The sequence below is a fragment of the Anomaloglossus baeobatrachus genome, chromosome 6, assembly GCF_048569485.1.
Source record: "Anomaloglossus baeobatrachus isolate aAnoBae1 chromosome 6, aAnoBae1.hap1, whole genome shotgun sequence".
NCBI classification, from domain to species: Eukaryota; Metazoa; Chordata; class Amphibia; order Anura; family Aromobatidae; genus Anomaloglossus; species Anomaloglossus baeobatrachus.
In genome coordinates, this window is record NC_134358.1 from 95,935,221 (window position 1) to 95,952,038 (window position 16,818).

Sequence of the window (16,818 nt, forward strand, 5' to 3'; positions counted from 1 at the left end):
TGTGTGGATGTGACCTCCTGAACACAAAGCGATAAACTGGCTAGATCTGGATCTCCAGGGGGTGTATAAGCTCAGAGGGAGGAGCTACACTTTTGAGTGTAGTACTTTGTGTGTCCTCCTGAGGCAGAAGCTATACACCCATGGTCTGGGTCTCCCATAGGAACGATAAAGAAAATGGAAGCAAAAGCTGATCAATCAATCACAGCAGGAAAAAGATAAAAGAGGAGAAAATGAAAGGCATAAATTTGAGGATATAGGTGTGTGCAGTAAATATGTGTGATATGTATGTTCATTATCTTATCTTTCAGTTTGTGAAAATGACGCACTGCAATTGTGCCTTCTGTGAAATATGTTTCATTCACCATTTCTCCTCGGTAATCAAAGAGAAAAGTATTATCCACGTGGTGTGTCCTATCTGCAAAATGCCAGATCTGGAGAATGAAGGCAACTCAGAAGAATCCATGGAGTTTTTTAATTTATTGGACACTCAGGTATCAAATAAAAATTGATATAAAATGTAGCGGACAAATGTGCTAGTCATAGTGTACCGCCCTGAGAGGGGCCCGGCCGCTTCTCCGCCGCTCGGGCCGAGCCGCTCGAGGTCCGGGCTCGGGTTGTCGGTGGCACGAGCGCCTCCGGACCGGGGGCCACTTCGCTCTATTAAAGGGGAGGCAGTGGGGTGGTGGTGGTGTGGGCCGAGGCGCGCAGCCAGGTGGGCCGCGTTGTCGTCCTACGGGTCGTGACGCCACCCACGGGTCGTGGTGACGGGATGCACCACCGCTGCGGCTGGAGTGAAGGTGGGCTCGTCCGGGATCGGTGTTGCGGCCGCAGCCTAGATGTTAGCCCCTCCGTGGGTAGGGGCGGTGTGTCCCGGGGCCCGGTGGGGGAGAAGGGGGTGCTGGCGACGATGTTGTTGTCGAGGTGCAGGGTGCCGTGCTGTGGTGCAGTGTCGTGCCCGGATGGCACTGGTGTACTCACGATTAATTCACACTCAAAGTCACTGGTAAACCAAAGTGCGGGTATGGTCGGGTCCCGCAGCCGGCTGCTAGTGTCTCCTGTGAGGTTGATGGTGGCCCCTTTCCCTTGCACCTCTTGTTGTGGTTTTTCGGCTCCCCTGCCTGGACAGTGGTAGCCCGCTCCCCGGCGTTGAGCGGCCGGAGGAGCCCTCGGTTGCCCGCAGGCGCTGGCCCATCGGATGTTTGGCCCTTGGCGGTGGCTCTCACCCGGTATCGGTGGGCTTTTGCCTTCTTTCGGGACTTTGGGTGTGGATGAACCCGTGAGGTCCAGCCAGTGATCAGTCAATTTGCCTAAACTCAGTGGCTTCTAAGCTAGGACGGGGTCTGAGTACCCGGTTTCTGGTGCTCCGGTACACGGTTGACTCCCCGGTTCAGGGCCGGCGGGCTCCAACCCTGGCCCGGTCCCTACGGTTCCGCCGGCTGCTGTACCGATACTCCTGCAGGCGGCCACCACCGTCTGCCTGCCTGACGTTTCAAGGGTCCCAGGCTCCTACCCGGGTCCCTGACAGCTCTGCAACTCCACTCCTCTCACTGTCACTCTCAAAACTGTTCTCCAACTCAACACTAACTGTATTTCCTGCCTCAGGACAGTAGTCTCCTCGGTGGGCGTGCCTTTCCGTCTGACTCCGCCCACCTGGTGTGCCCTACTGGCCCTGAGGGAGGCATCAGGTCTCCCTTTCGGGTGACGGGTGTGTCCTCACAGGGGATGGGGGGTGTGTGTAGTGTGGTACATGTTGTTACCTGTGACCCCTGGGGTCCAGGGCGTCACAATAGCAGAGCCCATATAAAGTATTTTTGGAAGAGTTTTTGTGTTCATAATGTCAGAGAATACAAGCCATTTTGTATTCTATAGAAATCATCTTGTCTTATAACTGAATGAGATCATAGGGCTCAGCTAACACTGATGGGCGGGGAAGTTTCACATTTCTACACACACCCCTGCGACTCTTTTTCATGCATTTCTTTCGTGTAATTTCTAGGTTTGAGGTACTTTATAAGCTGGTCACGTGATGTAATAAAGTAGAAACGTTCAGTACACCACAGATGGTGTGTGCTGTATTGATTTCTCCAAACACATGTAAAACTAATTTTAGTAATTTGGAGCTCCAAGGCCATAGAAGCAGAGTATTTCACTCACAATAAAAATGTTTCATTGAACACTAAGGCTATGTGCGCACTAGAGCTTTTTACCCGCGGATTTACCTGCGGATTTGCCGCGGAAATTTCTTGAGAAATGTCTGCAATCTTTGTGCAGACATTTCCCAGCAAATTCTATGGAAAAAAAAAATAGCTGTGCGCACTGGTGCGGATTTTTCTCAAGAAATTTCCGCGAGAAGAATTTCTCGAGAAACTTTCTTGAGAAAATGAACATGTCCATTATTTCCGCAGGTACCCTGCGGATTTCGGCACTACAGCCTGCAGAAATCCGCAGAGAACCACCCGCGGGAAAATCGCGGCAATTCCGCGGCTAATCCGCGGCAAATCCGCGGCAAATCCGCATGCGGATTTGGTGCGGATTTTTTCCGGAGGTCCGGAAATCTTTCACTCCCAGAAGTTTCTCGAGAAATTTTCTTGAGAAACTTCACATTTCTAGTGCGCACATAGCCTTAGTCACATTTGTGTAAATAATTCCTAATTCAGAATTTCTTTCCAGATGTAATTGCAAAACTAATGTACACATGCATCTTAATGTTTCCTGTTCTTTTAGATTCATCACTATCTGGATACAGAAACACATGAGTTGTTTCAACGTAAGCTCAGAGACAGAGCCCTATTGGAAATGCCCAATTTCAGCTGGTGCAGTCATGTAAGTGACAGACTAATCACATTTATCAAATATCACCATATTGTTTTGTTTTTGTTTTTTTTAAATGAATCTGTCAGCAGGTTTTTGCCACCTAATCTGAGAGCAGCATAATGTAGAGACAGAGACCCTGATTCCAGCGATGTGACACTTATTGAGCTGCTTGCTATAGTGTTTATAAAATCACTGAGATTAACATTAGAGGACTACTTGGACTGCTGCTACCACTGATTGTCATTTTTCTGCCTATGCACAGAGTACACAGAAAGCTGCCGTCAACCAGTGATGTTAATGGGGTTATACAGAGCTCAGCATTCAAAAAACTGTAGGTCTGCAATGAGTAAAACAGTTTTTAATAAAGTGCGGAAAGCAGCCCAGGGGGTAATACATTGCTGGTATTAGGGTCTCAATCCCTATATTATACTGTTCTCAAATGGGGTGTCAAAAACCTGATGACAAATTCCCTTTAACAAAATGTAACATTTAATGATAGTTATTAATTCCTGTAACAAAAAGGAGACAGCTGCACTGTGCAGTGCTAAGATATGTGGAACAATGAATATGGGAATATAGACATGCATTACTGCTATGAAAAACATGTAAAGATTGAGATACTTAGTACACAAAAATGGCCAGTTTTATGTGAGCCCAACAACCAATGGCAGGGCGAGAGAGGCATTGGTTTATATAGTTAACCTATATATAATTGTGGAGGTGGCCTGAGCTGTAGCTTGTTTGTTTAACCCTTTAGTGACGGAGCTAATTTTCACCTTAATGACCAGACCAAATTTTGCAATTCTGACCAGTGTCACTTCATGAGGTTATAACTCTGGAACGCTTCAACGGATCCCGGTGACTCTGAGATTGTTTTTTCGTCACATATTGGACTTCATGTTAGTACCAAATTTAGGACAATATTTTTTGTGTTTATTTATGAAAAAAATTGAATATTGGCAAAAATTTTGAAAATTTAGCAATTTTCAACTTTTGAATTTTTATACCGTTAAACCAGAGATTTCTGTGACACAAAATAGTTAATAAATAACATTTCCCACATGTCTACTTTACATCAGCACAATTTTGGAAACAAAATTTTTTTTCGTTAGGAAGTTAGAGGGGTTCAAAGTTTATCAGCAATTTCTCATTTTTACATCAAAATTTACAAAACCAGTTTTTTAGGGACCACATCACATTTGAAGTGACTTCAATAGGCCTAGATGACAGAAAATACCCAAAAGTGACACCATTCTAAAAACTGCACCCCCCAAAGTACTCAAAACCACATTCAAGAAGTTTATTAACCCTTCAGGTGCTTCACATGAACAAAAGCAATGTGGAATGAAAAAAAGCAAAAATTAAATTTTACCTAAAAATGTTGCTCTAACCCAAATTTATTCACTTTTAGAAGAAATAACACAACAAAATGGACCTCAAAACTTGTTCCCCACTTTCTTATGAGTGCGCCGATACCCCACATGTGGTCAGAAACCTCTGTTTGGACAAATGGGAGGGCTCGGAACAGAAGGAGCAATATTTGAATTTTGGAAAACAAATTTGGCTGAAATAGATTGCGAGCACCATGTTGCATTTACAGGTCCGCTAAGGTACCTAAACAGAAGAAATCCCTCACAAGTGACACCATTTTGGAAACTAGACCCCTCAAGGCTTCTATCTAGGGGTATAGTGAGCATTTTAGATCCACAGGTACTTCACAGATTTTGTTAACGTTACGTTGTCATATTGAAAATTTTAATAATTTTCTCAAAAATGTTGCTTTAGCATCAATTTTCTCACTTTTTCAAGAGGTAATTCCAAAAATTTGACCTCAAGGTTTGTTAACCACTTTTTTATGAGCGCGGTGATACCTCACATGTGGTCTGAAACCTTTGTTTGGACAAATGGGAGGGCTTGGAACGAAAGGAGCAATATTTGAATTTTAGAAAGGAAATTTGGCTGAAAAAGATTGCGGGCACCATGTCGCATTTGGAGGTCCCCTAAGGTACCTAAACAGCAGAAACCCCGCACAAGTGGCCCCATTTTGGAAACTAGGCCCCTCAAGGAATTTATCTAGATGTTTGGTGAGTACCCTGAACCCTCAGGTGCTTCACAGAATTTTATAACGTTGAGCCATGAAAAAAAAAAAATAAAATTTTACCACAAAATTGTTATTTCAACCAGGTAGCTTTTTTTTTTACAAGAGTAAAAGGAAAAAATTCAGCATAACATTTATTGTGCAATTTCTCCTGAGTTTGGCGATACCTTATATGTGGTGGAAATCAACTGTTTGGGCGCATGACAGGGCTCGGAAGGGAAGGAGTGCCATTTGACTGCAAAATTGGCTGGAATCAATAGCGGACGCCAGGTTGCATTTGGAGAGCCCCTGAGGTGCCTAAACAGTGGCGGTCCCCCACAAGTGACTTCATTCTGGAAACAAGACACCTCAAGGCTTTTATCAAGGTGTATAGTGAGCAGTTTGAATCCACGAGTACTTCACAGAATTTGATAAGCTTAGGTTGCCATATTGAAAATTTTCATTTTTTTCACAAAACTGTTGCTTTAGCATCAAATTTCTCACTTTTTCAAGAGACAACAACAAACCGTGGACCCCACAGGTTGTTATCCAATGTCTTATGAGCACAGGGATACCCCACATGTGGCCAAAAACCTCTGTTTGGATAAATGGGAGGGCTTGGAATGGAAGGAGTACCATTTGAATTCTGGAAAAGTTGAAATAAATTGCGCGCACCATGGCACATTAGCAGGGCCCCTTGGGTACCTATACATTAGAAACCCCCCACAAGTGACCCCATTTTGGAAACTGGATTTTATTCAGGAGTATAGTAAGCATTTTGAATCCACAGGTACTTCACAAAAATGTTGCTGTAGCAACAAATGTCTCACTGTTAGGCTATGTGGCCATGATCCAGCGACACGGCATCTAGTACACAGTGTCAGCCTCCTGCAGAGATGTGAGTGTTGTCCACGGGAGAACGCAGCTGCCCAAACCCACGATTTGGGTTCAGGCCGCTGTGGAGCTCTATGCTACCTGCAGAGAACACTCATCTCCGCAGCATAAATTGACATGCTGAGGCTCGGGAAGCTGCGCCACAGGTCGGTTTATGCTGCGGAGAAAAGAAGCACATTGGGCATGGGATTTCTAAAAATCCTTCCACTGTGCTTCTACTGCACAACGCAGCGTTATGGACACAGGGAAAACACTCTGCGCCCAAAACGCTGCAAACCCTGATTGTGGGCACACAGCGTAAAATGCTACAATGGATGAATGGATAGATGTCAAACAAATATAACGTCCCATTCCCCTGCATATTCTAAGCTGGCACCCTTTAGTGCCTTTCATGTGGCACTAAAGGGTGCCTAGCCTTGTATTTAGCCCCCCAAAAAATTAATAATTAAAATAAACGACGTGGGGTCCCCCCTATTTTTGATAGCCAGCTAGGGTAAAGCAGACAGCTGTAGCCTGCAAACCACAGCTGACAGCTTCACCTTGGCTGGTGATCAATTTGGAGGGCTCCCCAGGCGTTTTTTAAAAAAAAAAAAAAACGTGGGGTCCCCCCCAAATTAGATCACCAGCCAAGGTGAAGCGGACAGCTGGGGTCTGGTATTCTCAGGGTGGGAAGAGCCATGGTTATTGGACTCTTCCCAGCCTAAAAATAGCAGGCCGCAGCCGCCCCAGAAGTGGCGCATCCATTAGATGCGCCAATCCTGGCGCTTCGCCCCAGCTCATCCCGCGCCCTGGTGCGGTGGCAGACGGGGTAATATATGGGGTTGATACCAGCTGTAATGTCACCTGGCATCAAGCCCTGGGGTTAGTGATGTCACGGCATCTGAACAGATACCCGACATCACTAACCCAGTCAGTAATAGAAAAAAAAAAGACAAAAAAAAAATTTATTTGAAAAAACACTCCCCGAAACATTCCTCTTTTACCAATTTATTGAAAATAAAGAAATTCCGGTCGCTGTAATCTATTTTGGAGGTCCCACGCCGGCTCTGGATCTTCTAGAATATGGGGGGCACGTTCAGGGAACGTATCCCCCATTTTCTGGAAGAGCAAGCTCTCCATGAGCAGTGTGGGTGCAGTAATCTGAGAATACTGCACTCACACTGCCCCGGTCCAACCTAGGGCAGAGTGACCTGCAGTAACCTCATTCCAGAATATGAGGGGCACGCTCACAGAACGTACCCCCCATTTTCTGGAACAGCAGCCTCTCCATGTGAGGAGTGTGGCTGCAGATCACTGCACTCACCCTCCCCCGGTCCACAGTGGAGCCTGTGCATCAGCGACGTCAGCAGGATTCCTGCTTGCAGGGATCCAGCTGACAGCCGCTGTCTGCGCATGCGCCGCCAGCATTGAAGAAGGAGGCGGCGATCGCGGGCCCGGAGCGGCAGACAGGTAACGTATAACCGGGGGCTTGGGGGGGGGGGTGACGGGGGGTGACCTAGTGGGACCTGGGGACACCTTTCTGCCGCATGTGACGTGTCACATGCGGCAGAAAGAGCAGAATGAAAGCGGCCGCGCGCTGTGCGCCGCCATCTTCCACGCTCCGGAGGGGGGTGGTGGCTCTGGAGAACCGGAGGGGGCTCCGGTGACCAGAGGGCTCCGGTGGACCGGAGGAGGGGTCAGGGGGAGGACTGCAGAGCCGGCGCCGGCGGCAGTTTTCTGTGCGCTTCGGCGCCATTTTGGATGTCCGGTGGGGGTAGGGGTGGGGGTGGGGGACTCTCCGGTACCGGGGGCTTTGGGGGCACTAGGGGGTTAGATTTCTTTCTCATCTGACATGTTTGATCATGTCAGATGAAAAAGAAATCAGTTTTACCGGCCATTTCTTTTTTTTTCATGTGTTCGTCGGTATACAGTGTATACCGCCGATCACATGATCGGGGTCCAAAAAAAACACCCCGATTCATAATCTGGGGGGTCTCAGCTACCCCCGGTAGCTGAAACCCCCGAGATTTTCGGTCGCTGGGGGGCGCTACAGGGTTTTTTCGGGCCGCCGCTTTAAAGCGGCGGAACAGAATAAGTACCCTGTTTTGCCGCCGCTTTAAGTCGTACGGCCGTCGTTATGAGGTTAAACGTAATAAGAATATCTGTGTATGTAAATAATCAAAATATAAATGTAGTAGCATAATTATCTGTGTGTCTATGTAGCAATTGCACAGACCTATAATATATTTCAAAGCTGTATAGGCATGAAGGGGTTACCAAGAATAAGTGAACAGATGTACAAACGATGGAAGTCTTTTAATGATGAGTAAAAGTCTTATCAGTAGTGTTCACACAGAAAGAATGTACAAGGAACAAAGATGTGTTTTATAATATGCTGAGAGAAATTAAGGAGTGGAATACTCCTTACTCCCTGTTTAGCTCCAAGGCCGAAGTGGCATTTTTGTATAATTAAGTTTCTTTCAAAATACACGAGTCAGTTGATGACGCTGGCTGAAGGAGAGAACATGTCTGTGTGTTCATTGTCTGTTACATTGATATATCGGCACTGATATACAGCTAATACGGCACCGTCTCTGGATTCCCTGTCTGAAGATACCACTAGCAGTCTTCACCCAAAATTCTTCCCTTGACATAATCTCTCTGTTACAATGAACTTCATGAGACTCTTAATCAAAGACCTGAATGTGTCTTTCTTGTTAAGCATCTCCACATGATACGGCTGGCGATCGAATCATTCTCTGCTACCTGAGTGAATAAAGTCTCCTGTCTCTAACAATAGGGACCCAACAAAGAGAGGTCGCCTTGCCAATGGCTGTTGGACTCACATAAAACTGGCCATTTTTGTGTGCTATCTCAATTTTTACATGTTTTTCATAGCAGTAATGCGTCTATATTCCTATATTCATTGTTCCACATCTTAGCACTGCACAGTGCAACTGTCTCCTTTGTGTTACTATGTTTCATGTTCAGTTTGCACCTGTTCACATTAGAAAGGTAGGATGTGCCATCAGTCTTTTTCTTAGTTATTACCGTAATTCTTGGCCACCAAACAAAGGCATATGTGTCCATAAGACAAACCCACAGATTCTCTGTGCTACGGCACAAGGTCTATGCCCTTAAATTCTGAAATAACATGAATATATTAGCAAAATACACTTTAGTTTGTGTTTTTTTCTGTTGGTTTATTGTCATTCCATGCTTATAGCTAAGTGTTCATTTTATACAAGGCAGTTCTCATGAATGAGGGTCTCATTATTATCTGTTTTGCATCCAGTGTCCATTTGGCATCTTGCATGAAAGAGACACGTTACAAATGGAGTGTCCAACATGTAAAAAGAGCACTTGTTTCAACTGTAAGGAACAGGTAAGTGCATGATTTATAGGGAACCTGTCACAAGGTTAATAGTATGTAATCTTACAGCAGGATAATGTAGGTACAGAGACCCTTATTCCAGTGATGTGTCACTTAGTTTACTGGGTGCAGCAGTTATGATGGAATCAGAGTTTTGTCTGCTGCAAATCTAGCAGAGCTTAGTTACTGAGCCCTCTGTAACCCTGCACACGCCACAGTTTTTTGTGCAGATTGTATAGTGACCGAAAGCTGCTGGGCTGTGATTGAACCTGGAAGTGCAAATCCAGATGTTTTGCAGTGATAATCTCCTGCTGATAAAACACTGATTATATTGAAACTGCAACATACAGCCCAGAAAGTGACACATCGCTGTAGTCAGGCTCTCTACTCCTACATTATGGTGCTCTCAGATTACATAGTGAAAAGCTGCTGATAGATTCCCTTGAAAGGCTTTGTCCACTGATTGGAAATATTTAAAAAATAGGCCCATGGCAGTCCTGAAAAAATAAACATACCTACTGGTTCACCATGCATTGCAATCTATTGTCCCAGTACTTTTCCCTATCTCTGGACATATGAGTCTACACTAAGGATGGCTTTTTAGGAAATAAATCAATTATGTTTCATTGGATAATTTTGGAGGAAATGCACGATAAATGGAAAAACAGTGAAACTTCATGAGGATTCAGACTTGGCATGTTTGGCCACCATGTCTTTGAAAACAATACTCGGGATACTGGGGCCTTTTTATTCTTCAGTAACACACTGCTCCACTGCCTGGCGACTTTCTAAAACCCAGAGGTTCTGATCCAACATTGTAAACTGACAATTGCTTTCCGGAGCCATCGAGGCTTGAAATTACTTTTACGCTTGCCTCGCCTCAGACACTGCTGATTTGTGATACATGAGCATCGTGTGCAAGTCTGTGCGGCACATTGGGGAAAGAACAGAAAGCGGACAATTTGAGCACAGTGGTTGGCTGTGTAATAGAACATCTGTGCAGTGCAGAGGCAGAGCTACATACAAGGCACTGCTCTCTACCGAAGTCACACTCACAGCACTACTCTCTACCTGGTCCACACTCACAGCACTGCTCTCTACCGGGGTCACACACACAGCACTGCTCTCTACCGAGGTCACACACAGAAATGCTCTCTACTGCGGTCACACACACATAGCACTGCTCTCTACTGCGGTTACACACACATAGCACTGCTCTCTACCGAGGTCACACACAGCAATGCTCTCTACCGAGGTCACACAGACACAGCACTGCTCTCTACCTGCGCCACACACACAGCACTGCTCTCCAGCTGCGCCACACACAGCACAGCTCTCTACCTGCGCCACACACACAGCACCGCTCTCTACCTGGGCCACACACAGCACTGCTCTTACTCTCTACCTGCGCCACACACACAGCACTGCTCTCTACCGGGTTCAGCACTACTCTCTACCTGCGCCACACACACACAGCACTGCTCTCTACCTGGGCCACACACAGCACTGCTCTCTACCTGGGCCACACACAGCACTGCTCTCTACCTGGGCCACACACAGCACTGCTCTCTACCTGGGCCACACGCACAGCACTGCTCTCTACCGGGGTCACACACACAGCACTGCTCTCTACCGGGTTCAGCACTACTCTCTACCTGCGCCACATACACACAGCACTGCTCTCTACCACCTGGGCCACACACAGCACTGCTCTCTACCTGGGCCACACACAGCACTGCTCTCTACCTGGGCCACACACAGCACTGCTCTCTACCTGGGCCACATGTAAATCAGTGCTCTCTACCTTGATTCACATACAGCACTGCACGCTACCTGGGTCACATGTACGGCAGTGTTCTCTACCTGGGCTAACATACAGCACTGCACGCTACCTGGGATCACACATAGCGCTGCTCTCTACCTGGGTCACATGTACGTCAGTGCTCTCTACCTGGTTCACATGTACGTCACTGCTCTCTACCTGGGTCACATGTACGTCAGTGCTCTCTACCTTGGTCACATGTACGTCAGTGCTCTCTACCTGGGTCACATGTACGTCAGTGCTTTCTACCTGGGTCACATGTACGTCAGTGCTCTCTACCTGGGTCACATGTACATCAGTGCTCTCTACCTGGGTCACATGTACGTCAGTGCTCTCTACCTGGGTCACATGTACGTCAGTGCTCTCTACCTGGGGTCACACACAGCACTGCTCTCTACCTGGGGTCACACACAGCACTGCTCTCTACCTGGTGTCACATGTAAGTCAGTGCTCTCTACCTGGGTCTCATGTACGTCAGTGCTCTCTACTTGGGTCACATGTACGTCAGTGCTCTCTACCTGGGTCACATGTACGTCAGTGCTCTCTACCTTGGTCACATGTACGTCAGTGCTCTCTACCTGGGTCACATGTACGTCAGTACTTTCTACCTGGGTCACGTACGTCAGTGCTCTCTACCTGGGTCACATGTACGTCAGTGCTCTCTACCTGGGTCACATGTACGTCCGTGCTCTCTACCTGGGGTCACACACAGACCTGTACGCTACCTGTACAAGGACAAGATGCTCCATTAGACATCATTTGACCGTAGCTCTGTGTATTGTACATTGAAGAAGCTGCTTTCCTTAATTCACCAACCTTCAGGTAACATACAGTATACAGTATATGTGAGGATTTGCTTTACCTTTATTAGCAATCTGCTAATTTTTGTTTAATCTGCATTATTTCTGATTCTGGTAGACTATTTTGGGGCTAATCAATTTCCATAAAGTTATAGTTTCAAGTCGCAAAGATGATCTTAGGAATTAAAGCAATAATCCCTCTGAATATGTCCTAAATGCCCAATATAAATGTATGGCATATCCACTTATTTAAGAGCTAAAATATATATAGCCCATTAGCACCTTCCTGATATTGGGCATACTGGTATGTCCAATGTTGGGTCCCCATGTATAATACAGGCTCAGGGATTCATTTCAGCAGATAATGGCCACATCACACAGCCATCACCTGCCTCTAGATGATAACACCTTAAATGACTCCGTCAGTCTCTGACCGTGGCAATTACGAAGCAAGTGGTGCATCAATACTCTCGCCCACCGCCCGCCCCTGCGATGCGGTCACAGGATACCAATGGGTTGCCATGGAAGCCGAGGGCCTGCTAAAGACCCTGTGTGTCTGCCATAATGGTGCACCTTTGAGGACCAGTCTATGGCTGAGAGGAGACTGTGATTTTTAATATATACTGCAGTACTGTGACATTGCAATATATAGTATAAGCAATTGGATAATTGCAGGTTGGAATCCCCCAAGGACAGTACAAATAAACAAAAATAAAAAACATTTTAATCACCTCCTTTTTCCTCCATTAAAAATAAAAAGTAATTTAAAAAGTTATAAAACAAACATATACATATGTGGTATCCCAGCCTCAGTTATAGTCTGCTTTAATTAAACTGAATAAACCAGATCGGTTGATTTCTTAAAAGGAAAACAAAATCTAAATTGCGGTTTTTCGGTTGCAGCAACACCACAAAGAAGACAAAAAAAAAAATGTAATAAATATAAATATCTTCTCTACACTAAAATGGAATCAATAAATATGTCTGAAAAATGGGTGCAAAAAACAAATCCTCCCCAGCTCCATCTACTAAAAAAATGAAGAGATTACAAATCTCTGAAAATGGTGTCATGACGGCTTTGGGATAGTGGGGAACTGGGGTCTCTAAACTGTCCCTCAAGCTAGGGGGACTCTATGTTATCCTTAATCTCATGGATACTCCTAATGGTGGTAATGCCTGAGTCTCCTTCCTGGCCCTGCTCCTGACCAGTCCTGATCTGATTCCAAATTCCCCCAGGGAGGGCCAGGACAGGAAGTATAAAAACACAGAGATAAAGACAGACAAGGGAAAACGAAAACTCTGTCACATAGCATGCATTCACAAAGGTAAAGACTATAAGAGATTCAGGAGGAAAAACAAGAGCAGCAAGAAACTTGTCACACTTGTCTTTGGCTTTAAACTCACCGAGTGTCATGACAGCATCAGATGCTGTTCAGATTACAGACTCTGACACTCCTCACTATGCTTTCTCTGATGCTTCTGAGTTGCATAGGCAGCCTCGGAAATGGACCAGCTGTGTGCTCATTAGTAATTGAACTAACAGGAGTTAATTTCTGCTAGCCTGCTGGTTCAATATAGAATCAACGTGACAGATCAAATAAATGTTGCGGGAGAGCTATCACAGTTACTCCCTGTTTTTTTAAGTTGGAGGAATTTGTCTTCCTATGCTGACTATAGCTTTTCTAAACCGATTCATGTGTTCCCAAAACAGGTGATTTACTGCATGTTGCTTGGTGTGCTGTGGAATTCCTCCTGTCGTCTGATTATTTCCTCCCTGCATTAGTTTTCCTCCTTATCGTTTGTTGTCTGATAACTCTGCGTGAGTGTGCTTTGTGATAGTTTTGGTTTCCTCTGTTTATCTATCACTGTTGGTGTTAACATGCTCTTGACCCCCCCACCCCCCACCCTCCTCTCTTGGAGTAATGAGGGAGAGGGTACCAGATCAAGGTTGGTAAGAGCAGAGTTAGGCTGGCGTCTCAGACATTTTCACCATCAGAGGTAACTCTGAGATGAGGGATATCCAGGGCCCCCCCCTAGTCTGAGGGCCATTCTAGGAGATTTGATCCCTTCTCTCCCAAGGTCACTGTGATTGAAGAATAAAACAGGGGTAAACTCCACAACTGCTCCAAGCAATAAGCACAACTTTCACCAGAGTCTTGGACACTACACTTCACAGATCAACATAGAATAAACTATAGCTGGCATGGGTAGAAGGACTCCACCAGCATAAATAAAAGGGGAGCAGATCTGATAGGTCTCTCCACAACATGTGATTAAAGGAGCAAGCAGACTAGCAGAGATTAACTCTTGCTAGCCAGCCTATGAATAAGCACACAGCAGGTCAACACACAAGTCTGCCTGTTGATTCCAGACACCAGATAAAACATTGGGCGGAGTGTCATAATCTGCAATCTGAACAGAGGCCAATGCCGTCATGACAGTTGGCGAAGTTTGTTGAAAAAGTCTGTGTGACAAATTATCACACAAGCAAAATTTTCTTTTTTTGTTCTTTAATGAATTTCCAGGTTTTTTTCCCCACTTATTAAAAAAACTATATGTTTGGTTTCTCCATAATCACTCTGACCAGGAGAATCCTATTGCAAATTTATTTCTAGAATACATCAAACACAGCAAAATTTCAGCCCACAAAACAAACTCCATATGGCTATGTGACAGAAAAATTAAAAAACAAAAAAAAATTCATATTGGAACCTGGGCAGCAATTAATTATGAAATTATGACTTTAAAGTTATCAGAATGGATATAAAAATAGATGAAAAATTAATAGGCTTGAAATTTAAAAAAAAAAAAAAAAAGCAGAGAGCAGTGACAATATATGATCAGAGATGGTGACTGGCCCCAACCTACTGCTTAGGCCTGTTTCACACGTCAGTGATTCTGGTACGTTTGTGCTTTTTTTTAAAACGTACCAGAATCACTGACATACGCAGACCCATTATAATCAATGGGTCTGCTCACACATCAGTGATTTGTCACTGAACGTGTCTCCGTGCAGCGTGCACCCGTGGCCGTGATTCTGCACGGAGACATGTCAGTTTTTGTCTGGCATCACTGATGACCCATGGACAACACTATGGTGTGATCCGTGAAACACGTACAAGAAAATCATGGACATATTAAATATTAAAAATTTTCAACTTACCTTGCCTGTGATTCGCTGTGCAGACTCTACTTTCGGCAGCTCCTGCCTGGCTCATGAATATTCATGAGAGCAGGAATAGCCGACCAGGAAATAGCTGCAGAGAGCGGTGGGCGGACGCTGGAGAGCCGAGGAGATCAGCACCATGGACAGCAGTAGTGAAGGCAGGTGAGTAATGTCCATATGCAATCACGGATCACGGAGGGACATGTGCGTGTTTTACACGTCAGTGAAGAACGTCTGTATTTTTCACTCACGTGTGAAACAGGCCTTAGAAATACTCACTACAGCACAATATCACAGGATAGAAGGAAAATATTAAGAAACTGGCTAAATTCATGCAGCAGATTACCCGGAGCTAATCCCTTTCTTCTCAATTTATGGGCTGTTTCATAATAGTCCATATTTTTGGTGCATGAACACTTTTGTATAAATAGATGAAGTAATTTGGACTTTACCCTCAAGCTGGACTTTATTAGTAAATTAGAGGGCTAAACCTGGCTTGTTAGGACAAGATACAAGAATTTTAGTAACTTTGTATGTTATTCAATAAGAAAGTGGCAATTATGATCCATTCTTGTAGTCACTAGTGCAGCGAAACTGTAACATTGTTATAATGATTTATGTAACATTTATGTATACATTGCTACCAATTAACAACAAAATATATCAGTCACGTACTTTAGGATATCCTTTACTAAGAATAATTTGATACTTAAAAATATGTTTTACTTCACAGTGGGAAGATGTACATGAAATACTGAGCTGTGAGGAGTTTAGAATGTGGAAGATGCAATATCAAGATAAGAAGCTCGATGCCTACCTTGCCAAGAATGGAATTGGTATATTCATATATAAATATATTAGCAACCTTGTAAGTGGATCCAGCAAAATGAGAAGATGCCAGGTGGCAGTAAACAATTGTTCCAACTTTATTGAACAATTAAAATTCCAGAGCTCATGACAAGTAATATGCAGGAAACGCGATAACGGACTACATGTTTCGGCGGTATAAAACCGCCTTCCTCACAGTCCCAGACGAGTCCTGCATATTACTTGTCATGAGCTCTGGAATTTTAATTGCTCAAAAAAGTTGGAACAATTTTTTACTGCTACCTGGCATCTTCTAATTTTGCTGGATCCACTTACAAGGTTGCTACTATTACTTGGACGTTTCCCCAGTCCGGACTAGTGCAACTAAGGAAGACCAGGTATTATTAATGGCATGAGCTCGGACTGGTTAGCTGGTCTATTACTATTTGTTGGACATACAGTTAGGTCCAGAAATATTTGGACAGTGACACAATTTTCGCGAGTTGGGCTCTGCATGCCACCACATTGGATTTGAAATGAAACCTCTACAACAGAATTCAAGTGCAGATTGTAACGTTTAATTTGAAGGTTTGAACAAAAATATCTGATAGAAATTGTAGGAATTGTACACATTTCTTTACAAACACTCCACATTTTAGGAGGTCAAAAGTAATTGGACAAATAAACCAAACCCAAACAAAATATTTTTATTTTCAATATTTTGTTGCGAATCCTTTGGAGCCAATCACTGCCTTAAGTCTGGAACCCATGGACATCACCAAACGCTGGGTTTCCTCCTTCTTAATGCTTTGCAAGGCCTTTACAGCCGCAGCCTTCAGGTCTTGCTTGTTTGTGGTCTTTCCGTCTTAAGTCTGGATTTGAGCAAGTGAAATGCATGCTCAATTGGGTTAAGATCTGGTGATTGACTTGGCCATTGCAGAATGTTCCACTTTTTTGCACTCATGAACTCCTGGGTAGCTTTGGCTGTATGCTTGGGGTCATTGTCCATCTGTACTATGAAGCGCCGTCCGATCAACTTTGCGGCATTTGGCTGAATTTGGGCTGAAAGTATATCCCGGTACACTT

General features: G+C 44.7%; 1 protein-coding gene across 3 annotated transcripts in view; it reads left to right on the forward strand.

The window, feature by feature from the left end:
- The window catches only part of LOC142244085 (E3 ubiquitin-protein ligase RNF31-like), a 75,275-nt gene that overhangs the window by 36,880 nt on the left and 21,577 nt on the right, over positions 1–16,818 (forward strand). For 2 of the 3 annotated variants that reach the window (XM_075316276.1, XM_075316278.1), the window contains 4 exons: positions 309–491; positions 2,725–2,823; positions 9,060–9,149; positions 15,659–15,761. In XM_075316276.1, coding sequence (XP_075172391.1) covers positions 309–491; positions 2,725–2,823; positions 9,060–9,149; positions 15,659–15,761 — 475 coding nt within the window. The remainder of the gene's footprint in view (positions 1–308; positions 492–2,724; positions 2,824–9,059; positions 9,150–15,658; positions 15,762–16,818) is intronic. The other variant, XM_075316279.1, reaches the window with a different exon arrangement.